General features: G+C 44.5%; 2 protein-coding genes across 3 annotated transcripts in view; one reads left to right on the forward strand and one right to left on the reverse strand.

Annotated features, from left to right (window-relative positions):
• The first annotated feature begins 2237 nt into the window (after positions 1 to 2237).
• On the forward strand, positions 2238 to 7492 carry eef1a1b (eukaryotic translation elongation factor 1 alpha 1b). Its single transcript, XM_076983514.1, has 8 exons — positions 2238 to 2383; positions 3686 to 3868; positions 4045 to 4224; positions 4395 to 4691; positions 4944 to 5094; positions 5394 to 5650; positions 6803 to 7037; positions 7130 to 7492. Exons 2-8 carry the CDS (start codon positions 3725 to 3727, stop codon positions 7252 to 7254), a joined length of 1389 nt encoding a protein of 462 aa, XP_076839629.1. The 5' UTR covers positions 2238 to 2383; positions 3686 to 3724; the 3' UTR covers positions 7255 to 7492.
• A 940-nt stretch (positions 7493 to 8432) lies between these two features.
• Positions 8433 to 25408, reverse strand: part of kcnq5b (potassium voltage-gated channel, KQT-like subfamily, member 5b) — an 86002-nt gene continuing 69026 nt past the window's right edge. The window contains exons 8-14 of one of the 2 annotated variants that reach the window (XM_076983512.1): positions 24896 to 24990; positions 23491 to 23517; positions 17548 to 17768; positions 13779 to 13887; positions 12587 to 12718; positions 11312 to 11438; positions 8433 to 10661 (exon numbers count right to left, since the gene is read on the reverse strand). In XM_076983512.1, the coding sequence (XP_076839627.1) occupies positions 9591 to 10661; positions 11312 to 11438; positions 12587 to 12718; positions 13779 to 13887; positions 17548 to 17768; positions 23491 to 23517; positions 24896 to 24990 (1782 nt within the window). In that variant the 3' untranslated portion in view covers positions 8433 to 9590. Of the gene's footprint in view, positions 10662 to 11311; positions 11439 to 12586; positions 12719 to 13778; positions 13888 to 17547; positions 17769 to 23490; positions 23518 to 24895; positions 24991 to 25228; positions 25318 to 25408 lie in introns of both variants that reach the window. The other variant, XM_076983513.1, reaches the window with a different exon arrangement.

The following is a 25408-nucleotide window of genomic DNA, read 5'->3' on the forward strand; positions in this document are numbered from 1 at the left end:
CTTTAAAGAAGGATGTAAAAATAATCACTTAAACATATATAGTTTGCAACTTCTTAGTGGTAAAAATGGCTTATTGCTCCTTTATGTTATATGCACAAGATTCAGCCTGAATGTCAAAGTTTGAAATGCTAAATGTGTACTCTTTACTTTGGCATTCCTAACTCCTTGTCAAGTGATCTTTACCTGGAGTGAGAATGCTCTAGTTAATTTGCTCCAGGTACAGGTTGCCTGTTTACACTGACCTAGAATCAGGTATCCACCCACAGCATAATATTAACTACCACTAAAGAAGCAGAAAATCTGATCTCAGATCAGAATTCAAGGGCAACTTGCCAAATACCTGATAGACATTTACTGCATTTGCCATTGACCATTCTTAACAGCACAGAGGTACGAAGTGCACCCCCCCCCCCCTTTCAAACCCACTTACTCTGGTTACACAAGAACAAGACATTCCACATTAAAAATAGAACCATGACAGAAAAATCAAAGTACACTGAAACAAAAAAGAGGAAAAAAGAGAGAATTTCTCACCATGCCTCCAATATACCGTGTGAGAAGAACTTAGGTTTAATGTATTGGGCTGTTTGTAGAACTGCGCTGATATCATCCGAGCTGCTTAATGTAAAGTTAATACTAAATTGGGTGAGTAATGACTTGTTCCTAGTAATCTACCAGTGCGAAGCCACAGTGTGTTAATATATTACTGAAGTGCTTTGTACTTGGCCTGGGTTTGTTTCATGGCCTGAATTTGGTGCTGTTTTCCCCAGGTGGCCTCCGGACCTAGATTTATAAAAATATCACCCAATCAAAGAGAGAGATAGAGAGAGAGAGAGAGAGAGAGAGAGAGAGAGAGAGAGAGAGAGAGAGAGAGAGAGAGAGAGAGAGAGAGAGAGAGAGAGAGGATAAGGATGCATATTATTTTTTCACTTATGAAGTTCTAGGCTGCTGTGACTTTTCTCATGTGAATCATCTCATCTCAAGTCAGAACTTAATAACATGGGCTTGTGTGTGAAGGGGTGAACTCTGCTACAACGCAGTTGTAACAAATCGCCTGAATGCGCGCAGAACAAGCGAGCTACCTAACCAAGGTCACCGTAGAACTATAACGAACCGAGATGTCACTCACGTGGAGCGCGCGCTGCTGGAATTATCGCGTCTATAACTTCTTAAGAATAGAGACGTTCTACTGGCAGCGTGTTCTTCACGCAGATGGTGATTTATTTCCTCTCCATATTCACCGATCCCACGCGTTCTGGGCCACAGCAATACAGATTTAATCACGGGGATCTTCTTTAACACGAAACAAGGACAACAAAGGGACTCCCACGGCTAGACTAATTTAAGACATCATTTAATAGCTTCTATAAAATGTCCTTTGTGGACTGTGTTCCGAAACATACTTGTTATTTAGGAACAGGCAAACAATTTTGGTTCCTTCTCAATTTAATACCGTTTACTTACTTGTTGAAAGTTTGGAAACATATTCTATTTGAATAGCATTATTTACAATAAATTTCGATAAACTTAATATATGTATATATGTTACAACAGACAACCTGTGTGACCTCTAACTTAAATTTTGTGTACAAACCTAAGTGTCTGTAATATAAAGAAACTGTCATGTTTATGAACGAATATAGTCTACTATGTCGGTGGCCCTCAGCCTCGGTTATTTGACTGTTTCTAACCAATAGGGTTCCAGCATTAGGACAGACGACTTAAAAGGCCTCGCGCAATTTAAGCTCGCGTGAGTGTCTCGGTGATAGTTTCCATAGAGTGTCTTCTTGGCTGTCAGTGGACCCGCTGGCTGGTGCGGTAGAATTCCTTTACAGTTGTGTATCTGTTTGTCATCACGAACAGACTTCCAACGCATTCAGTAAAGGTGGTATGCAGTCTCTTGTGGATATTTTCTGACACTCATTACTCCTAAATGAATCCCTTTCCTCACAGCCCTTTCATTTATTTATGTGCCCCATTGAGTTAAATGGTAGAGTCTGGGCGTCCTATAATGACATCTTTAAAGCAGGTTAAACTAACAGGTTATGATTTGCTATTCTCTATACTTTGCGATAGCATTTGCTGATTGTTTTTGTTTGAGAAGCCACATGTGGCTAAATTGGTATTAGAAGGAATGACTTTGAGCGAATGTGTCTTCTGGAAAATTATCTGAGGCATCAAGCGTCCAGGATCTCAGGAGGAACAACGGTGAAATAATTTAAGTGCTCCACCTACTGGAAGACATAGGAATAACACCATCTTCCACCCAGCGGCATAATCTGACGACATCAGCGGCATCCAAGCCAACAGTATCTGAGACAACCGATCAGCGTCATTATCCGCGCTCGTGCAGCTTTCAGGCCTTCCAGGACTGCTCTTCAAGGTTGGACATTAGATAAATAGAGCATCTCTCTGTCGTGTTTGTCATTTATGCGTCTGCGTTGTTTGTCGTGCCGGCTCAACACATGTATGGCTCTCCTGTGTGCTTAGAACGGATGGTGTGTGTGATGTGTCGATCGGATGTTTTTATTTCTAGTGCGGGAATAAAAACTAATATGGCGCTGGTGCTGTGCAACATTTTTATACGTCGTCACTATTTTATATAGGCATATGGTTTATGTGCCGTTTCATAGTCCGTTTCGGATCATTTCAGCGCATTGCAGTTTACATGTTTTTCGTCATGTGGCCGCGGTTCACACACACGGAGGAAGAAAGACAATTACATAACCACGCAGTTACGTTTCGATATCAATGTAGGACACCTCTCAAAGGAGACAACGCATGATTTATGATGCCAGTGTTTGAGCTGTCGGGTGGGAAGCCCCACGCGTGTCCATTTTGTTAGATGTGTGGAGACTGCCGCATAGGACAGGTGGCCTCTAGTGTTGCATTGTTACCCAGACAACGTTTATACTGAGCTAAGCATGACCGACAGGTCGCGTCGTTGTTTCGGTTAGGCTGTTTGCTGTCAGTTTAAATGGCTGAAAACAATTAAAAGAAAATATCAATATAGACAGATCTGGCCGCTGCGGTTTTGTTAAATCTAAACCTGTACATTGTATATATTTCCTACGTAGGAAAAATGATGTAGTTGTGTGTGTGTGTGTGTGTGTGTGTGTGTGTGTGTGTGTGTGTGTATTCAGTCTTCTAACTGGAAAATAACACTGCCCCTTCATGACGTTATTCATAACTATCATTTTACTGTATTAACTATAACCATATTTATAATTTTTTGTGTCAGGTTACAATATTATGTTTTTATGGTGTCACTGAGATCTAGGAGTTAAACAGAGTACCAAAGTGAATAAAAATGGCATATGTGTGTATGAGTTGTATTGACCTTATTACAGTCATCTGTTCTCTACAGTACTAAAGTAGAACAATAAGATTAACAGAATAAATCATTATAATGTTTTGGATTTGTTCTTAATTGCTCATGAATATCCAAAGGCATTACACTAAAAGTGAAACTGAACTGAAATTACCCTAATATTTCATATAGCATGTTAATTATACTGTTAACCATGTTCTACGAACAGTGTAAGAGCCATAGTTCTAAAAAATATAAAAGATGTCTTTGTATTGCACGGACATTAACAACATGGTGTTTCTCTTTATTCATCAACAGTCAGGTCCTGAATAAATAAAACGTGTAATTAATTATTGAGCTTGCTTCCTACTCTAGGATCCATTACCTTTCCTGAAATCCCATCAACCCTGAGCTATGGGAAAGGAGAAACTGCACATCAACATCGTGGTGATCGGGCATGTGGACTCTGGAAAGTCCACCACCACCGGCCACCTCATCTACAAGTGTGGCGGCATCGACAAGAGGACCATCGAGAAGTTTGAGAAGGAGGCCGCCGAGGTGAGGCTCCATTCAGAGTGCAAGAAGAGCCCCGAATGGTGTCCAGTGGAGCTGTGGAGCACTGCTGCTGAGATGCAGCGGAGATTGTGTTGCACTTCTGTTTATGTACTGGTTTTGTGTCATTTAAATATACATTGGTTGTTTTATGGCTTGATTTTGCAATATAATCATCTCAGATGGGCAAAGGCTCCTTTAAGTACGCGTGGGTTCTGGATAAGCTGAAGGCAGAGCGTGAGAGGGGCATCACCATTGACATCTCCCTGTGGAAGTTCGAGACCAGCAAGTACTATGTCACCATCATCGATGCACCAGGACACAGAGACTTCATCAAGAACATGATCACTGGCACCTCCCAGGTCTGTGTCCATCCCGATATTGCAGACTAGACGCAGACTTGCCCTTAATTATCAGTGCTTTGCTGAGTGTATGAATAAATGAAAGAATAATAAAATAAATATAATAAATAAACACTGCCATGAGCTTTAGCTTCTTAGCACATGCCTCCTCCCGTTCCTCGTGAGTACAGGCAGATTGTGCCGTGCTGATTGTGGCGGCCGGCGTGGGGGAGTTCGAGGCTGGCATCTCCAAGAACGGGCAGACGCGGGAACACGCCCTGCTGGCGTATACGCTGGGCGTCAAGCAGCTGATCGTGGGCGTCAACAAGATGGACTCCACGGAACCCAACTACAGCCAGAAGCGCTATGAGGAAATTGTGAAGGAAGTCAGCACCTACATCAAGAAGATTGGCTACAATCCTGAGACTGTGGCCTTCGTGCCCATCTCGGGCTGGAACGGCGATAACATGCTAGAGGCTAGCCCCAATGTTAGTGAAGTACCTAAAAACACATATCCCACATCATCCGAATTATGTGAAAAAAAATTATTAATGTATTAATGACAAACCTGTTGTCTTATCACCTTTGCTTATCATGGAATTCATCAATCTCATCATGGACATGAGCCTAGTCAGAAAACGTTGCACCAGGGATATGGCTCCAGTGCTGTGTGAAATGCATCCTTGCATGAAAGCAGGCTGATGATGGGTGCTAAAGCTGTCAGAGCATGTTTTCCACAGATGAGCTGGTTTAAGGGCTGGAAGATCACGCGTAAGGATGGCGGCGTCTCTGGGACCACCCTGTTAGAGGCTCTGGACGCCATTCAGCCCCCCACCCGGCCCACGGACAAACCCCTCCGCCTTCCTCTGCAGGATGTTTACAAGATCGGAGGTGAGAAGACAGATGTGAATGCTAGTGGTTGAAGTACATGTTGTCTGTTTAGACATTTGGTTATATAGATCACGGTACTCTTACTCTATCTGGTTCTTCCACTGAATATGGTACGGAGTATAGTACTGTCACGACAAATGTGCTGCTTCATAACTTCAAAGAATTCAAAACATCTTTAGAACTTTAACAGCTACTAAATGCACCGTTGGAGTGACACTAATTGGCTAGTGAAGTGACAGTGAATCTAAATTTAGGAGTGGCAGTAGTCGGTTCTAAAACGGTCCTCTTCTACTACTCAGGTATTGGGACTGTCCCAGTTGGCCGGGTTGAGACGGGTGTCCTCAAACCTGGCATGGTTGTGACCTTTGCCCCTGTGAACGTGACCACTGAGGTGAAGTCTGTGGAAATGCATCATGAGGCCCTGTCAGAGGCACTACCCGGCGACAACGTGGGATTTAATGTGAAAAACGTCTCTGTCAAGGACATCCGTCGTGGGAATGTGGCAGGGGACAGCAAGAATGACCCTCCTCAGGAGGCTGCAGGTTTCACTGCACAGGTGTCCACAATGCTCAGCAGCCACACAGCAGAACACAGCTATTGAAGACATAAATTAGTCCAGACTTGTTTCAAATCAAAATCTAATTTCACATATATGTAAATCAACCGTTTCTTTCAAACCAACCAGCCGTGTAAAAAATTACAGAATCTAATTAGAGTATAGATCAGGGGTACTCAACTGGCGGACCGCGGTCCGGATCCGGACCCGAACGCAGTCCTGTCCGGACCCAATCTCATTCCTGATTAACTGGATACGGACCAAAACAAAACCGTAACATTTATTTCAGGGCTATTGAAAAAACACTCCGTCACGAGTGTTACGTTTGCCACCCCCGCTCAACAACTTACGTTCGCCACCCCCCCCCCCGGGCTACAAGCCTGGTTGACGCTTCGCGAGCGGCGCGAGGGTCCGCGCGGCGAAAATAAGGTAATCGCTGAGGCTCCGCGCTGTCGGTTCGCGAGGTCGTGCACCTGTAACTTCGCGCGCGCCGCGCTTCAGCGCAATGAACAAAGTCACGTTTTCAGGGTTCATACACCTTCATAAGGTGGAATTAAAGCACTTGTACGTCACTTTCAAGGTCCATTTCAATATTTCCCAGCATGTTAAACATAATTAAGTTAAATATTTATACATATACTCGAAATAATTCGCTTTTTATCACATTATTTAATGGTTGTTTATTTAAAAAACGCCCAATCTTCACGTCTTCACGTTCTCATGTTTCGTCCTGGAATTATAAGAGGCTCGTATTTGTTAACCTAATACAAGATAACTATTCAGTCAGACAGATATTTGTTGTGAAACCAAGTAGTTACAATTTCAAGCATTTTAAAGTACTTTAACCTAAATTCCAGCACTTTTCAAACCTGAAACACATAGCAACATTAAAATTGGTCAGGTAAATGTTCATTCCCCTGTTTTGAGGGGTGTTTCTACCACATATCGTTTCGGACAAAACACCACAACACCCCTCAGCCCCCCCCCCCCCGGACCTCAGGTCACAGGTATATGCCAAAATTGGACCGCGGACAAATTTAGTTGAGTACGCCTGGTATAGATGCTTGATTATTACAATAGCAGATTGAATAGCCAGCTGGAGAAGACATTCAATGTCTTGTGTTTATTGGGCTATTCTGCATCTGCTTGTAGGTCATCATCCTGAACCATCCAGGCCAGATCAGTGCTGGCTATGCTCCTGTGCTGGACTGCCACACTGCCCACATCGCCTGCAAATTCGCTGAGCTCAAGGAGAAGATTGACCGTCGCTCAGGGAAGAAACTGGAGGACAACCCCAAATCACTGAAGTCCGGCGATGCCGCGATTGTGGACATGGTCCCGGGCAAGCCCATGTGTGTGGAGAGCTTTTCTGAGTACCCTCCTCTGGGTAAGCACCTGTTTTTGTTTGTTTTTGTCCAACTTGATATGAAGAACAAATACATATAGGAAAAAAAGCTCACTTGGGACTGGTTTTCGTAGGGCGATTTGCTGTGCGTGACATGCGTCAGACGGTGGCAGTGGGCGTCATTAAGGGTGTGGAGAAGAAGACGGCTACCTCCGGCAAGATCACCAAGTCCGCCCAGAAGGCCCAGAAGAACAAATGAATGTTTTGCAGGGCTGCAAAGTCTCGAGTCAGCCACAGCAGAATCCACACCACCCATCCGCTCGTTAGCTCCATAGGAAAAGCCTGGCTAATTATCACAATGCATCGCAAGAGTAGACGGAGGAAAAACACACACGTACAAACACAAACACATAAAACACATATATGAACACACACACACACACACACACACACACACACACACACAAACACACGAACACAAATGCTCTGACAATGATGAGGATGGCTAATATATTGTGTCATTGTATTTATGTCTGGCCATTAGTAGTTTGGAGTTTCTAGTCTAAATTGTTGTGTGAACTCTGCGTTGGATTGACGTAAGCACCTTATGCTAGTCTTTAGACATGGGAGAGGAAAACCGAGCAATTTGGTCATAATCTTCTGCTTACTGTGCAATAGTTTGAGGCCCTCCTCTCGCGTTCCTATCCAGCTGTGTAACTGTCGCTAACCCGACCTGCCTTGTAGCTAACGTCGCTAACCTGACCTGCCTTGTAGCTAAAGTTGCTAACCTGGCCTGCCTTGCGAGATCAACCGATCTCTCCTGCTTGTCGTTTATTTATTTTCATGTTGGAATGTACTGTGTTTGTGATGTGGCTTTAAACCAATATAGGCGTCGTTTTCCCTGCTGCATGCATGAAGCTATGCTAGCTAGCGCACTTTACTGAGAATGCGACCCCTTTAGCACTCTGTGTAGCCGGAGAATAAGCTAAACACTTTCTCGAAACTCTCGTGTATCATAACATGTGGACATGTTTCTCCATAAGCTCATGTAACATGTGGGTTCACAATAAAAGCAATTTTAAGGAAGAATAAAAGACATTTAACACTCTTTTAAAAAAGATCTTCATGGAAGTTTTCAATTTTTTTCCTTAGATCTTTTATATGTAGCAGCACAAATAAGATCTGAACGGAAGTTGCATGTATGGTACACGCAGAAATGCAGCCTTATAATATTTTAAAAAATCTAATCATTTGATAAGCATTCTATCATGGCTACCAATAAATGTAGCCCTACTAATATTAGGCTATATTACCACTCTGGCCTGTCTGTATTAGTAAAGGACACTGGTCTTCAGGAAGCTTGCCACACAGATCATAGGTCACTCCATCATAGGTAAAAAGTTCATTGGACACAGAACGGTGAAAAAACAGGAGAAGTTGTGGTTTGGGCATCTGCTCATGTTTAATGGATTTTATCAAAACTGTACAGTGTATAGCAGCAAAGGAGTCTTCCAATGTGTCTGGCACTTAGGCCTGAAGAAGAAGAGAGGAACTTCAGGATTCAATGGACTAGTTAGAAAGAGCAAAAACAAACAAACATCCGCCAGATATTTCAGTAAAAATGAAGTTACGTTTAAGTTGGCTTGATAAAGCCACAACTTTTCCTTTTTTCATTACAGATACATCCAGCTCCTCCAACCTGAAGCCTACAGTTATGAAATGTTAATATTGCTGGCTTATTACACAGGTCTGCTACTGTTGTTTTTTGAGATTTTCAATGTTTTAAAACAACCACCTTGTGTCACTCCCTTTTCTACATTATCCTCTACTGCAGTTTTTGAAAACCATTACATTTCTGAAACACTGAAATGATGGATTCATGTTTAAAATGGCTGCCCACAGCTTCTATTATGATTTTCCTATGCAGAGCTATTCAAGTTATACAGAAGTATTTTAAACCAGAGTGACCTAACTTGATAAAGCTTTCCAGATAAACCTCACAGAGGCAATCAGGTCTAGAACATAATACATCAGAACATAATGTACAAGAACTTTGCCAAGCCGACTTGTCTACAAACTTTCCTCTCTATTTTAACAGCTGTTTGGGGGCTAAGACCTGCTGCGTAATATGTCTATATATGTTTGGAGCCATGCAAGGTTCATGCAACTCTGCAAACAGAGTTCTGGATTTTGTAATGGGCTTGTCAGTTTGCGAATCAATTTGCATTACTCAATCTTTTTACTGATCATTTAAATTATGAATCAACCTTTTCTGTCCTTATTATTCTACATAAAGCATAAGAGGCATTTAGAAAAAGCACAAAAAACAATGTTTTTAGAAAAAGGACAAAGCATGCAATGATGTGTGTTCATGTGTGGTCAACTCTCAGATTTTAAAACTGGTATTGAGTAGCAATTATAAAACTGAAAAAATGAACCTATAGACCCCCCTCCCCCCTTCTATCTTTCCTCATATAACCTCCTCTTTTCCTCTTCCACAATCAGAACAATATAAAATACCCCAGCTTCAACCCCAGTTTGATGTCATTCTTTAAGATCATATCCCAGAGTTCCCGCTCATTCTCCAGGGTTCTTTCAGTTGGAGGTGCGGCACACCGTAAGGCCTTGTGCCACCCGCGCTGGCCGTGCGCCCCCTGCTGTCGGGCCGAGGGCGCCCCCTGCTGTCGGGCCTGTTCTCAGCAGCGTGGCCTCGACAGCAGCCTGCGGCAGGAAGCCAAAGCCAGCGGTGGGAAGCGGGGCCGGGTTCTCCGTGTCCCCTTCGGCGATGAAGAGGTTGACTTCACCCCAGCCACTCCCACCTGCTTCACCGCTCCCGCCTCTGCCGGACGAGGAGTCTGGGCTGCTGCTGGCGGAGACGCAGCCCCGGCAGTCCACCTCCGAGGAGCTGAGGAGGTTGTGGAAGGAGACGGACTTCCCCAGCACATGGTCCCCGCTGCCTGGCGCCGGGACTGGGCAGGGCGGGGCCAGTGGCTCCGCCTCCGCCTCCAGACTCATGCGTCGCCACCAGGATCCGTCCTCCTTAGCACTGTGCTGGCACTGCTGCTGCGGTCTCCCCGAGTCCAAGCTGGGAGAGTCCTGCCCGTAGCTGGGTAAGTAGGAGTGAGGGCATGTGTCAGAGAGGCTGGCCCGAGGCATGGTCGGAGCACCGGTGGTCTGGCCGGACTGGGGTGGGAACTGGGGGAGCTGAAACCGGCCAGACCCCGCCGCAGACAGTGGGGGCGGAGGGTTGCAGCCCAAGCTGGGAAAATGCATTCTGCTGGGGTGAATGTTATTGGGCGAGAGTATGGGGGGTGGGGTTCCCCCGACAGGGTGACCCTCCAGGGTGGGCGTGGCCGGTGGGTGGAGCGGCGAAGGGGTAAAAGGCGGGGCGGAGCCGGGATCGGCCACGGCAGGAGGAGACGTGGACGCGTTAGCCAGGTGACGGTGGGCCTCGTGGGGCCCCAGTATGAGCTGGAGGCCCCGGGTCAGGTTGGAGCTGGAGGTGGAGGAGAGGTCTTTGCTGAAGGGCGAGCACGGGTAGTCCCCCACCTGTTCCAGCTCAAACAGGGGCAGCGAGGACAGGGTGAGGGCAGGACTGGAGCCCTTACGCAGGACCTGCCTGTAGATATCCAGCAGCGAGTCCAGCTTGGACTCGATGGACTGCACCTACACAGGGGACATGGGCGAGAGCAAAATTCAATCTGTGCATGTGAAATCCTTTCTTTCTTGTTATTAAATGGATATTGCATCTTTTTTTTATTCTGCATGTCCATACGAACAGCCGATTGTCACAATAGGTTTGCCAGAAGCAGGAAAATAATGGAAAATCCACTGACTCAAAGCACTTGAATGATGAAAACCATCAGTAAGAGTTCATCAAGCACCTCACCTGTCTCACATAATAGCGGGTCAACGCTGAACACACTCTCTCACCTGTCTCACGTGCTAGTGGGTCAACACTGCACACACTTTCTCACGTGCTAGTGGGTCAACGCTGCACACACTCTCTCACCTGTCTCATGTGCTAGTGCATTAACACTGCACACTCACCTGTCTCGTGTGCTAGTGCTTTAACGCTGCACACTCATCTGTCTCGCGTGGTAGTGCATTAACGCTGCACACTCACCTGTCTCGTGTGCTAGTGCATTAATGCTGCACACTCATCTGTCTCGTGTGCTAGTGCTTTAACGCTGCACACTCATCTGTCTCGTGTGCTAGTGCTTTAACGCTGCACACTCACCTGTCTCGTGTGCTAGTGCTTTAATGCTGCACACTCACCTGTCTCGTGTGCTAGTGCGTTAACCCTGCACACTCACCTGTCTCTCGACCTTGCACACCCTCCCCAGCATACTGACGTCCTCCTGCAGCTCCCCATCAGAGAGCATCTTCTCCCTCAGCTTCTTCTCCACTGGAACAGGGCCTCTCCCCAAGATCTGATCCACTCTGAGAGGGAGAGAGAGAGAGAGAAGAACAGAGAGTTGACTAAACGTAAAGAGGAAGATGGAGAAACAAGGAGATGGACACGGTATTGAAAGAGAGGTCCACAAATAACACACCATCAGTAAATGGTAAGAGACCGGAGTGGGCATTTCTTGTGTAGGGCAGGTTTTAGAATGAATACCAAACATCTTCCTTAGTTATTTTTCGGTGCATTTCTGATGAATACAATAAAATCATAACAGATTGCATTCTGGACCTACAGATGTTCCCTTCTGCAAACATCCCTCCAGTTACCTTCAGTTTTAACCATGGCCACAGGGAGGCGTTGCCCCCATTAGATATACTGGCAGTATTTGACCAGTCGAATCCAGTCCAATAATGAACATAAAGATTTGTACAAGGCAGCAGTTCTTGAAGTGCGGTCATGCCGCCTTTAAAAAAGTTCACTTTATTCACATTTTAAATTCAGTTCTTCCAAAAATATTAACAAATAACAGTTAGAAAAATCAAAAATTTATAAAATAAATAAAATAAATATAATACAGTGGCAAAATAAGCAAATGCCCAAATAGCTACCCATAGTATGTTATGAAGAGCATTTTGTTACATAGTGTGATTTCAGTGACCTGTCACCATACAGTCAGCATCAAACTGCCTGTAATCAATGTGAAGCATGGTGGAAATCCCACAGGCCAGCATATCAAAACATGCACACACACACACACACACACACACACACACACACACACACACACACACACACACACACACACACACACACTAGCACACACTAACACACACTAACACACATACCCTAAATGACACAAAAAAAATGCTGCTTTTGTGTCCATGTATTTTTGTGGTCTTATGCTGCGTGTGCCTGTAAATCAATGTGTGTTAGTACATGTGTGTGTGTGTGTGTGTGTGTGTGTGTGTGCCTGAAACAAATAGAAAGTGACGTCTGAGCAGGTCATATAGGGTTTGCTCTGTCCATACCTGTCTCAGTGCGTGCTGGTCTGCCCACCCTGTGTGTGTGTGTGTGTGTGTGTGTGTGTGTGTGTGTGTGTGTGTGTGTGTGTGTGAGTGAGAGAGAGAGAGAGAGAGAGAGAGAGAGAGAGAGAGAGAGAGAGAGAGAGAAAGAAAAGCAGCACCGTGTCTGCAGGCTTTTGATCCGACACAGCATGTCCAGGTGCCCGGCGGAGTACTGCTCGATCACGTCCTTCACGTCGTATGGACGCAGTGTTTCCTTAAACTTCTTCTTTGCTACGTGGAACTTCATAATCCTGCAGAGTGAATCCCACAGAGCAAAAGGAGTAAGAATGTAGCTCCATAGTCAACATCCACAGAGCCTGTGTCTTTACTGAATGAGAGAGACAAGGCTCAGAGAATGTCTTGTACATTGAAATTTGTTCCACTAGGGAGCAGTAATGACCAAGTAATTCAAAACTGTATCCCGAGATAGAATGAAATAAATATTTGTGAACGGTTATAAAATATTTATAAGGCATTAATTTAACATTGAGTCAAATTGTATTTTTTCAGAGAAAATATTATGGAATTGTAACCAAACAACAGCAAATCTGATATCATAAAACAAATACTCTCCCTGTCTCTCTCTACCACCCTTCCCTCTCTCTCTCTATCCTCTCTCCCTGTCTCTCTAACCCTTCTCCATCTCTCTCTCCCCCTCTCCCTGTCTATCTCTACCCCCCCCCCCCCTCATCTCTCTCTCCCACCTCCTTTCCCTCTCATTTTCTCTGTCTTGCACATAACCCACCCACACACACCCTGCGGCATCTCGCAAAAGCAGGCTGCCCTCAGCACAGCGTGCCTTGATGTCGGCTCGGCGCGAGTGTGTGCGCATACCAGGCTCTTGCTCTCTGAACCAAAGAGACAGCGTGGTGGTGCCGTGGAGGGCTCCACCTTCCACCAGCGCCCTGAGCACCACAGGCTCTCATGAGCTCTGCGTTCGGCCACAGCTGACGCCAACGTTCACCGGCGAGGCGCTAGATGCGCAGACGTCATCGGCGCTACTGAGAATCGACCGCGAGCTCTCCAGGTTTGAAACATTTCGCTCTGCTGGTTCTCCAGTTATTATTGTGCTCCTTGTATAGCGTAATTCATTTGCACTGCAACCCCTCAAGAGCTGGTCGTGGCAGTGTAGAACAGAGAAGTGTATCGATTTGAAGGACCTCTGACAAAAACACAATTCTGAGGCCCTCTAAACAGGAGCAATCACTGCTCTTCTCGCTATGGGCCTGCTCCTGTACTTCATGATCTGTGCTTTCGCCTGGCTTTTCAGGGAATGCACGAACACCTGAATGGTACGGACAGTGGATTTACCTCACTGCCCGGATGACAGTCTTTACGGCCGGGGACAGATCCTCAGACGAGAACTCACAGTGGCAGCCTTTCTCATCGAAGATTTCCTCGGTTCCCATATTAGCTTCACCTGCCCAAATGCGCGCACACACACACACACACACACACACACACACACACACACACACACACACACACACACACACACACACACACACACACACACACACACACACACACACACACACACACACACACACACACACTTGTAGTGTTGAGCTCAGTTAATCTTCTAATCAGTTCATGTGACTGCGGTCTCTTTACTGTTACACCACACAGAAATAATAGCAAAAGTTATTGGTCTGTTCCATAACTTGAGCAAGAACAATGAAAGAAATAGAAAAGACTGAAAGAAATAGAAAATGACTACAATGGTGAAAGAGTGAGAGACACAGTGAAAGAAGGGAAGTCAGGTTGAACTCGCAGTGAAAAGAGAACATGCTAGAAAGAAAGAAACAGAATCATGAACACTTTGACCAAAAACAAGTCCAATTTCCTTTTCACAAGCCTTGGGATTTTTAACAAGCTTTGGACATTAACATACCCCTCCTGCAGTAACCCTGGGCAAATCTACACTGAATGTAAGTATCTGTATATACACATCAGTCAGCCATACCATTTAAACCACCTGCCTAATATAGTACACGTCTTCCTTACGCTGCCTAATGAGCTCTGAGCCTCTGAGACCTGGACTCCACAAGACCTCTGAGACCTGGACTCCACCAGACCTCTGAGACCTGGACTCCACCAGACCTCTGAGACCTGGACTCCACCAGACCTCTGAGACCTGGACTCCACCAGACCTCTGAGACCTGGACTCCACCAGACCTCTGAGACCTGGACTCCACCAGACCTCTGAGACCTGGACTCCACCAGACCTCTGAGACCTGGACTCCACCAGACCTCTGAGACCTGGACTCCACCAGACCTCTGAGACCTGGACTCCACCAGACCTCTGAGACCTGCACTCCACCAGACCTCTGAGACCTGGACTCCACCAGACCTCTGAGACCTGGACTCCACCAGACCTCTGAGACCTGCACTCCACCAGACCTCTGAGACCTGGACTCCACCAGACCTCTGAGACCTGGACTCCACCAGACATCTGAGACCTGGATTTCGCAGGACCTCTAAAGATGTTCTGTGGTATTTGGCACCAAGACATTAGCAGAAGATCTTTTAAGCCCTGGAAGTTGTGATGTGGGTCCCCCCTGGATCAAACCTTTTTTTGCAGAAAATACCACTGCAAAAATGTGATTGGTTGGATTGAAAATGGGGGATTTGGAAGTTGCGTCAACATTCAAACCATTTCTGACCAGTTTGGCGGTGTGAATTATCCTACCAAAAGAGGCCACTGTCATCAGGAAACATGAAAGGGTGTACTTGGTGTAGAACAATGTTTAGGTAGGTGGTATGTGTCAACGTAACATCCACATGGTTCAGGGTTTCCCAGGAGAACACACTGCCTCTGCCTGCATGCTGTCCCACAGTGCATTCTGATGCCTCTTTTTGATTATATTTATATATAATATTATATTATATTATATTATATATATATATATATATAATATAATATAATGATATATGATATTATATATCACCAACCACTTTGGTAGTACCGGTTTGGACTTCAAAACTGCCTTTATCCTTCGTGGCATAAATTCAATAAGGTACTGGAAACATTCCTCAGAGAGTCTGGTCCATATTGACATGATAGCATCACAAAGTTGCTGCAGATTTGTCAGCTGCACATCCATGATGTGAATCTCCCGTTCCACCACATCCTAAAGGTGCTCTATTGGATTGAGATCTGGTGACTGGAGGCCATTTGAGTACAGTGAACTCATTTTCGTGTTCAAGAAACCAGTCTGAGTTGATTTGCGCTTTATGACATGGCGCGTTATCCTGCTGGAAGTAGCCATCAGAAGATGGGTATACTGTGGTCATAAAGGGATGGGCATGGTCAGCAACAATACTGCACAATACTGCTGTGGTGTTGAAGCAATACTCAATTGGTACAAATGGGCCCAAAGTGTGCCAGGAAAATATCCCCCACACAGTTGCACCCCAACCACCAGCCTGAACCGTTGATACAAGGCAGGATGGATACATGGTTTCATGTTGTTGATGCCAAATTCTGACCCTACCATCCGAATGTCGCAGCAGAAATTGAGACTCATCACACCAGGCAACATTTTTCCAATCTTTTATTGTCCAATTTTGGTGAGCCTGTGCAAATTGAAGCCTCAGTTTCCTGTTCCTAGCTGACAGGAGTGGCACCCAGTGTGGTCTTCTGCTGCTGTAGCCCATCTGCCTTAAGGTTCGATGAGTTGTGTGTTCAGAGATGCTCTTCTGCATGTCTCAGTTGTAACGACTAATTATTTGAGTTAATGTTGCAGTTCCTCTGACCTCTGGCATCAACAAGGCATATGCGCCCACAAAACTGCCGCTCACTGGATATTTTCTCTTTTTTGGACCATTCTCTGTAAACCCTAGAGATGGTTGTGCGTGAAAATCCCAGTAGATCAGCAGTTTCTGAAATATTCACACCAAAGAGATACACTCACTCATATATATATAAATTCACCGGCCACTTTATCAGGTACACTTGTCATTAACGCAAATGTCAAATCAGCAAATCGCATGGCAGCAACTCAGTGCATTTAGGCATGTAGACATTTATTTAGGCTGCTGCAGTTCAAGCCGAGCATCAGAATGAGGAAGAACATGCACTGTACATGCATTGAGGGACAGATAGGACAACAAAGGAAGGGACCAGATACCAGAGAACAGGCCTCGTCTCAACAAGAGACTTTTGCCCCATTTCAGCAGGGGGACCAATCAGGACCATCTGTCCCTGAGGAAGCGATATAAGCAAATACGACAGCACAGTTCTATCACTGCACATCGACTGCCAGGCTCCACACTGCAGCAAACCCTTGATTTGATGTTGCGTAAAATGTGTTGAGCATGAATGTGTTGTTATTTATTTATTTGTCAAGAACGGCCTTGTTTAAGGGTCGTGGGGGGAGGTGGCTGTTTTACAATCTTCTAAAAACTAATAAATTGTTAATAAGAAAGTCGGCGTACATTATTTTAAAATGATCTACGTACAGATAAGGACAACACTTGATGAAGAAGACGGCCAGAACACTCTTCTGGAATGCCAGGATCCTCACGCCACACAACCTCACGCCACACAATCATTCTTATGTGATTTGTGAAATTCTGCAAATGCCAATACTGCGATAATTACTCACACACATTGTGTATAGTGGCTGGCAACAACATTATCATCAATGCCATATCAGCAGGCTGCCACATGGTTTACCAGTGGGAATGGAACTATGCATATTAAATATGGATCATTCACACTATCTTGAGATCTAGAGTGATAAACAGACCCCTTTGAAAAGACAGCCATACTGCGTACAATGACCACTGGCTGACTAAGTTCTTCTGTTCCGCCTATTCACAGCAGGCCGATGGAAGTGGGGTAGTGATGAATGTTTGACAGTAATAACACCTGTCCTTAATTGTGCTAGTGAAACCCACACAAATAGCTTGCACATGTCAGACTGTTCTTTTTTAAGAACCGAACACGAATGTGATGTGTTGGTGGCAGGCACTTTGTACAACGCCCAGGAGGGATGGCGTCCGTAGACATTTGACGTTTGACGAACACCTTGATTCATCAAGCCCAAGCCACCAATTAGAGGGGGGGCCTTACCTTCGGTGGCAGAGCGTGATTGGGTCTTGAGGCGGAGGGAGGGCCTGAAGCGGGTTCGGTCATTGAAGCTCCAGCTCTTCTGGACTTTGGCTGGGCTGGATCCCTCCGTGCTGATGTCGGCACCTGGAGAGCGGCGGTCCGTGGCGGACGTCTGCCTGCTCTTAATGCTCTGTCCGCGGGGACTGGCCATCCTCACCCGGTCCTTAAAGCTCAGCTTCTGACTGTGAGAGTGAGAGAGTGTAAGAGAAAGAGAGGCAGAAACAGAGGGAGGTAGAAATATAGAGTGTGAGAAAGAGGGAGGAACAGAGGGGGAGTGAGAGATGAGTGGGTGCGAGGGGAGGAAGGACAGAAAGAGAGAAAAAATTTTAAATGGTGTAATCTAATACTGTAGAAGTAATGCGGTTTGCAAGGTGCACAAAGTTTAGACTGGAATTACAGATTGGAATAAAACATTTTTACATTTACGCTTACAATTCATCTGTCCACCGGCACCTTATGCAATCAGGCAATTAGTTAACTTTTCTCTCTCTCTCTGTCTCTCTCTCTCTCTCTCTCTCTCTCTCTCTCACACACACACACACACACACACACACACACACACACACACACACACACACACACACACACACACATGCACACGCACACCATCCCCCATCATATATACCTTGAGCAGAGACCCTCTAGCTTCATGGGGGTAACACATATTCCACTGATATGGGGTCAGTATTGAATTATCTACAATGTGAGATGAGGACTGGGATATTCTGACTTCCACTTGGGCAATTAGTGAGGCAAACAATGCGAGTAATGTGTGATAAGTTAAACCATATTATATTGTCCCAAAAGACATTGATTATAAATGTCTGTTACCTTTACTGTTCAGGGGTGAGTTTCCCAAAACGTTCTTAGTGCTAAGTACTTCTTAACCTCGTACGTAAAAACGAGGTTACGAAGTACTTAGCGCTAAGAACGTTTTGGGAAACTCGCCCCAGTTCTTCCCTCCTTTCTGTTTTAAAAGGTGTGCCTCAAGGCTCCTTATTAGGGCCTTTGTTGTTCACAATTTACAATAATAGCCTATGAGATAATTTGCCTTCTGCTGAATCCCATCTTTATGCTGATGATACGGTTATTTATTGTACATCTTCATCTGTCTTACAAGAATTTAAACGTTTGCAATCTGCTTTTGTTCAGCCCCGTTTGGCCGAGCTAAAGCTAGTCTTTAATGCAAAAAAATCTAAGGCTATGCTGTTTTCCAATGGTAAGCAGCTCCGTCCTTTCCTCCCCAGCTTGTTAACTGCTTAAGGGGTTGAAATTGAAGTTGTTGGGTGCTACAAATATTTAGGTATTCTGACTGATGAGAGTTTGTCTTTTAAAACTCATATTGACAAACTGTTTCCAAGTGTGACGGGCAGGGCGAGCAACTAAAAAGGAAGCGATCACGGCAAGTCTCAGGGAAACAGGATGGTTTAATTGCGCAAACCAAAAACCCGTGACATAGTTCCAGATTAAGGAAATAATAATCAGCAGTCAACTGGTACAAAGACAAGACATATATAGACGAACAAACCACCCTCAGGTGAGACGGATCACGGGACCGGAAGGGGGCCCCCCCACAACGTGACACCAAGATAAAACTTAAATTGAATATATATTTTTTAGAAATAAAAATGTTTCTCACACCAAGTCAGAAGGCACCTGATTATGTCAACCGTTCTTCCCAGGATGGATTATGGAAATATGCTATATATGAACGCTTCAGCCTTGAAATAAAAAAAAACTGTATGCTGTATATCATTGTGCCTTGCGTTTTATGACTAACTCTAGCTATCGAATACATCATTGCACCCTGTATGTTACAGCAAAAATTCCATCTTTTACTGATCATAGATTGTCTCATTGGTTGGTTTTCATCTATAAATGCATTATTGGCAGTGTTGCGAATAACGCCGTTAAAAATAACGGCATCATTTTGTCAGTAACGGGGTAATTACTTTTCCTGTCGTTACAACGCCGTTGACGTTACTGGTCATTAAAAGCGGTGCGTTACTATATATTGATATACTAACAGTAATGCGAGCGGACCCCTGCACAGGCTAGTGAGGAGTAACAGATCTCGATAGGTCACAGTTCTCGGCATAACACCTGTTTAACTTAACAAGTCAGTAAGCGATTGGCTAAGGCAGCGTTATGGTAGCCAATCAGAGCCAGTGTTTTTACACGCGTGCCGAGGCACACGACACAAACGGAGAAGAGGCAGAAATGGCGAGTCAGGAGCAAGCCGAAGAAAAATTATCATTTTCAAGGTGGCGATATAAACATTATTTAAGAAAATACTTGAAGTTTCTGAATGTTTACCACACTGGGTATTTGATTTATTTAATTAAGAATAGAGGTTTAATTGTTAAGTTTACTTCTGTTGTGAACAAACCAGTTGTCTCAGGTTGAGAGCATTTAATTTAATTTGATAGATGTAAATGCACTTTACTGTATATAGGGTAACTGTTTACTTTTGCTTCTTTTTTTCCCAAAGATTTGGGATTTTAAAGGATTTTATCCTACACTGGTCTGTTGATGTGCAATAAATGTCAAAGGTTAAATACCTTTATGATGTCACGGTACGGCGGCCCCCTACTGGTCGCCCCCGTCTACAGCAGCAGCTTGTCCTGTGGGTGTGGTGCTGTGTTCGTCCCTCAAGTGGGCGGAGCCCGCGATCCGTCTCACCTGAGGGTCGTTTGTTCATCTATATATGTCTTGTCTTTGTACCAGTTGACCGCTGGTTATTATATCCTTTGCGCACTTTACATATTAAACCATCCTTTAACCCTGAGACTTGGCGTGATCGCTTCCATTTATTTTCGCTCACCCTACCCGTCACATATGATCTACTCATTTCAACTGACTGTGAAAACTGTTTTTTTTTTTTTTTACTGTAATGCAAATAGTTACTTTCCCTGGTAACAACTTTTATTATAGAGTAATTCTGTTACTAACTCAGTTACTTTTTTGAACAAGTAGTGAGTAACTATAACTAATTACTTTTTTAAAGTAACGTTCCCAACACTGATTCTTAAACATTTTCCTGCATATTTATGCTCACTTCTGCATATAGAAACCTCAGCCATTATGGCCTGCGCAATCAGGACATCATTTTATTGCAGGTCCCAAAGGTCAGAACTGAACTGGGAAAGAAGGCTTTTAAAAGTTCTGCCCCTGCCACCTGGAACAACTTACAGAAGCACTTAAAGTTATCACCTCTTGGGAAAGAGGTCACCTTGGGAAAATTCAAATAAAATTTAAAGGACAGAGAACATATATTACTTGGCTTTTGTAATTGCCCTACCTCTCAATATGTGATACTTATTGATTATATGTATTGTGTATCTTGTATGCTATTTTGATATTGATATTTGGTTGTATGTTTGTATGTTTTATGTTGTTGTTTTGGCCAGGTCACTCGTGGAAAAGAGGTTTTTAATCTCATTGTGTTACGGTGACAGTCCCGGACCCTTCCCTGTGGGCGTGCCGCTATGTTGTCTGCGTGCTGTTATGTCCATATAAGTAGTTCCGTGGGTGTGGGTTGTCCGTGAGCGTGTTCGTAGTATCACCTGTGCCTTGTCTCGAGATCACGAGGGTCTGTGTTAATCACCTATATAATGTGCGTTCGCGCAGTGTCTTGTGCTCGTCTTTGTCTAAAGTTTCGTGTCTGCGTGAGTGTGAACTGTGTGCTGCTCGCGCTCCGCCCGGAGCTTCACGTCAGTATTAATAAATCGTTGTATGTTCACCTTCAACGTCGTGGTGCCTGCCTCCTTCACCCCGTCGTTACACATTGAGTCTTGTATTTGTTTAACACTCGTTGTTTTTGTTGTTGCATCAGCTATGTGTTCATTTGCATGTTATTTTTCCGATCACACCAAAGAGTTTGTTCACCAAGAGAACTTGGAAACATTATTCATACAATTTCTTTTGGTGGAAATGTACAGAGATCAGATGAATTCACCATGTCATGCCAAACCTCTTATTATAATGGTGAGAAATGATTGCGAGGTCTCCTGTCATGTTTGTAGTGCAGCAGTAGACATCTCACGGTTTAAAATTAGTTTCTAAGAGCAAAATGGGTCAAAAATAACCTAACCACAATAGAAGGGTTCATAAGTGTCAAAGAACAGAATAGTGAACTGGGGAACATAGAACCCTGGAGACAGGCTGGCTAGCGTTTTGTGGTTGAGCTGTAGGGGACTAGCATGCCTTGTGTGAGTCACAAGTCTAGGATCACCATCATCCCTCATTTCAGTGGACGCAAATAGAAAGGCCCTGCTGATCAGATACAGATCAGCACTTTCTGGAGAACCTGCTGCATACAGGCTTGAGGGCACTGCAACGCAGATTTACCACGGCAACGCGGCCCGATAGCTGGCTGAAAACTCACAGGACCACAGACAGTCTCCATGAGCAATCAGTCCTATGATGGAGAGGAGAGAGATATATATGCAGAGACTTAGACAGACGGACCCAGGGCTATTAGGCATTAGCACAGAACATTAGGAAGTCTGATCTTGTTGAAATTAATGGTGCTGTCTGCCACATAATTACCTTTAGTATCAGACAGCAAGACTGGTTATGTTACCATTACTCACTATATTCAAACATGGAAATGTAGGGGTTTTAGGAAGGGCACCACACACTGAGCTGTCAAAATCAAGGCACCTAAATGACAGACACAAGCATTCGTGTTTAGTTGGTTTGCGTCTAAGGATGAACATCCCTGGTCTGCCAGCTTCACACGCACCTACATAACCGCAAGAGTCAAGGCAACATTTCTCAGAGTTCACACGGAGAGCGAGGCATGCTAGCTGTGCCTGCTCTGTCTCCTGTCATGCTGCACATGAGGACGAGACACACTAACGCTAACGTTACTTTTGGCTGTTCGCTCTTAGCGCACGAGGACGTTTTCCTGTTGCTGTCTTTTTTATTCTGCTTCTTTTTACACGTGACAGAATATGAAGGACAATTGAATTGGGGAGCAGCGGCTATTTAGTGTCTAACAGTGTTTCCATGACTCACGCCGCCCTCTCAAGCCTCAAATGTGCCTCACTTAACTATGCTAATTCTGCCGGAGCTCCGCGGCTACGGGCCCTTATTGAATGGTGCGTCACCGTGGGAACAAATGGTGGCTCATTAGGTGCAATAAATGCTTCAGAGGCCACATTATCCTGATGAAGGGCCCTCGTCCTGACTCCTCGTCCTCCTCTCCATTGCGGCCTTCCACACAAAGAGCCAACGTGGACGGAGAGATGGATCAGGGCTCCTCGCACCTCCGAACGCCTCCCTCGTCGTTTCACAATCAGAGCAAAATGACTTAGTTAGTTTGGCATGAGCCACTATGATATTCCAATTGGCCAGAGGCTATTACCTCCCCTCTGGCTCCATTAGGGACCGTATGTTTATGATGAGAGGCGATCAGGCAGCTGCCTCTGGGAAGGGAATTCAAGCAGTGTGGTAGGAGCATCTATTAGCGTAATGACCGTTAGCGTAACAGCTCCAGTGTCACCCTTAGGTTTGGTGGCCCCCTTTTTCCCCCCTCTTGCTCTCTAACTAAAACCGATGTCATTACATGCCTGCGTCTCACCAAGACAAAAAAAAAACCAAAGGCACCACATTTAAATCTCGCAATAAGGTGCCCGCACACTAATACACATGCTCCACTTAATCTTAACACACATTTAAAATATTATATTATACATAAAATTAGATATATACATATAAGAATGATAAATAGACTGAAAACCAGTCAATGTGGATCATGGATGAGCCACTTTCTGTGTGAGTATATCTAGCCACCTAGTGGTGATTTGGCACATTACATTTTACCAAAGAATAAACACCATCACTAAATAAGTTTATGATTTAAAATGTAGATAAATGAGAAGGAAAAGTGATACTCACCTTGCGGCTGTCTCAGCCTGGTCTTTCCTTTCGTTGGAGCAGAAGAGCCGGACAAGAAAGTAGTAAATGAACACAGAAAGTACCGAGTTATCCCTCAAGAAATAGCGTTTACAACATGGTTATAAAGCATTAATCAACAAGGGCAGCAGTTTTACTGACATCAAGTTTAATAATGAACCATAAGCAAATGCTGAAGAATCTACATGCACATTACAGTACATGCACGTTACAGGACTCACAATGTACTGCGACCCAAGCTGCAAAGCAGAGGCAGAAAGGGAGAAAGTATGTGACCCAGACAGCCTGCGTGCGTGTGTGTGTGTGTGTGTGTGTGTGTGTGTGTGTGTGTTTCACTATCTGCGTATTTGGGGATACGTCTTAAAAGGAGGTGGCTCAGAATTTCCAGGCCCGAGTCTGTGCTAAACTGACATTGAGATATTGAACTGAGTTATTGAAGGCGATATTATTCCTTTAACAGTTATAAAACTCAATGGTCACCAGGTCAGTGGACCATAATAGAGCAGTGGCCCCGGCACCTCAGGACTGACGGATCCACATTACCACATGATGAGGTCATAGAGGAGAAATGGCCAGCCAAAGAAGGGTTAATGGGAGCCCTCCTCCCATAATCCTCTGAGAGTAATGTCCAACAGAGACCCAAAGCCACTGGGAATTAGCAGTTCACGTACTAATTTAACTAACTTCTATTCATTAGCATTTTAAAACCAAGCATCACTCTGAATGATTCGTTTTTTTTTTTCTTTACTTTCTTTAGCAAGAGTGTTGTCAGGGGCAGCTGATTGTCTACAGCCACTGATCCTGGACAATACGGCTTTGAATTTACCATCAAGCAGGGATAAAAATGTGTAATTTTCTTTTGTTATTACCGGAAAGAGAGAATCAAAGGTAATGTCTGGAAATAAAGAGTACCTAGGTAAGTGTGTGTGTGGGCGAGGGTGTTGGAGTGTTTGTTACAGAGAGAAACAGACGGATCAAAAGTAAGAAGTCTACAAAAGAAGAAGTGGATATGAGAAATCTCTCCTACCATCTGCAGGTTAACATGAGATTGAGAGAATGATGAAGATGATGATAAGAGAATCATGATGATGAGGGTGAGAGTGAAAAGGGTGAGGGTGAGAATGAAGAAGACAAGGATGAGAATGATAAAGATAAGGGTGAGAATGATGAGGGTCAGAGAATGATGAAGATGCGAGTGATAGATTGATGAAGACAATGGTTGTAAAATGAGATGAGAGAATGATGAAACTGAGGGTGAGAGAATGATGAAGATGAGGGTGAGAATGATATAGATGACATTGAGCCTGATGAAGATGAGGGTGAGAGAATGATGAAGATGAGAAGTGATGACAGTAAGGCAAAGCACCTATCACAGGGTTATACCTACTTTGTAGGACTGCAGGTATGCAACGCCTTCAAATGAGGCTTCCAGGTAGCAATGGAAACCGAGTTCTCATCAGCCGCATAGCTACGCCAAACACACTGCATGCCAAACACACACACACACACACACATACACACATACAAATACAAATCCAAAGAAAGAGACAAGGTACAGAAGGAAGGGAGTGAAAACAAATGAAAAAGACAAAAGGAAATATAGAAAAAGAATACAAGATGGGGTAGGACATAAACAAACAAACAAACAAACAAAAAACAAAATGCAGATTAGTAAAGAGCACAGTTAAGGGTTTTGGTCTCAGCAGGCATCCATACATGCCTGGGGACAGGTACAGAAGTTTCATAGTGAAGCCACGTGGCCTGTAGGTAAGGACGCCTATCATCAGTGGAGTAGCAACGCCACGCTGCCTGATCAGAACAGGGGGAGTCGTGAGATGGGAGGGGTTTATGCTCCAGCGTCACCCAAATGACATCACCTGAATGACATCACCTGAATGAC

Source organism: Brachyhypopomus gauderio, chromosome 20 (assembly GCF_052324685.1).
Source record: "Brachyhypopomus gauderio isolate BG-103 chromosome 20, BGAUD_0.2, whole genome shotgun sequence".
In the NCBI taxonomy this organism is placed as follows: domain Eukaryota; kingdom Metazoa; phylum Chordata; class Actinopteri; order Gymnotiformes; family Hypopomidae; genus Brachyhypopomus; species Brachyhypopomus gauderio.

Bases quoted from the DNA above. Each gene is read 5' to 3' on its own strand.
- eef1a1b (XM_076983514.1), top strand. From the start codon at position 3,725: ATGGGAAAGGAGAAACTGCACATCAACATCGTGGTGATCGGGCATGTG. The intron at 4,692-4,943 runs GTTAGTGAAGTA...TGTTTTCCACAG, and splicing joins TGCTAGAGGCTAGCCCCAAT to ATGAGCTGGTTTAAGGGCTG. The intron at 5,095-5,393 runs GTGAGAAGACAG...TCTACTACTCAG, and splicing joins GGATGTTTACAAGATCGGAG to GTATTGGGACTGTCCCAGTT.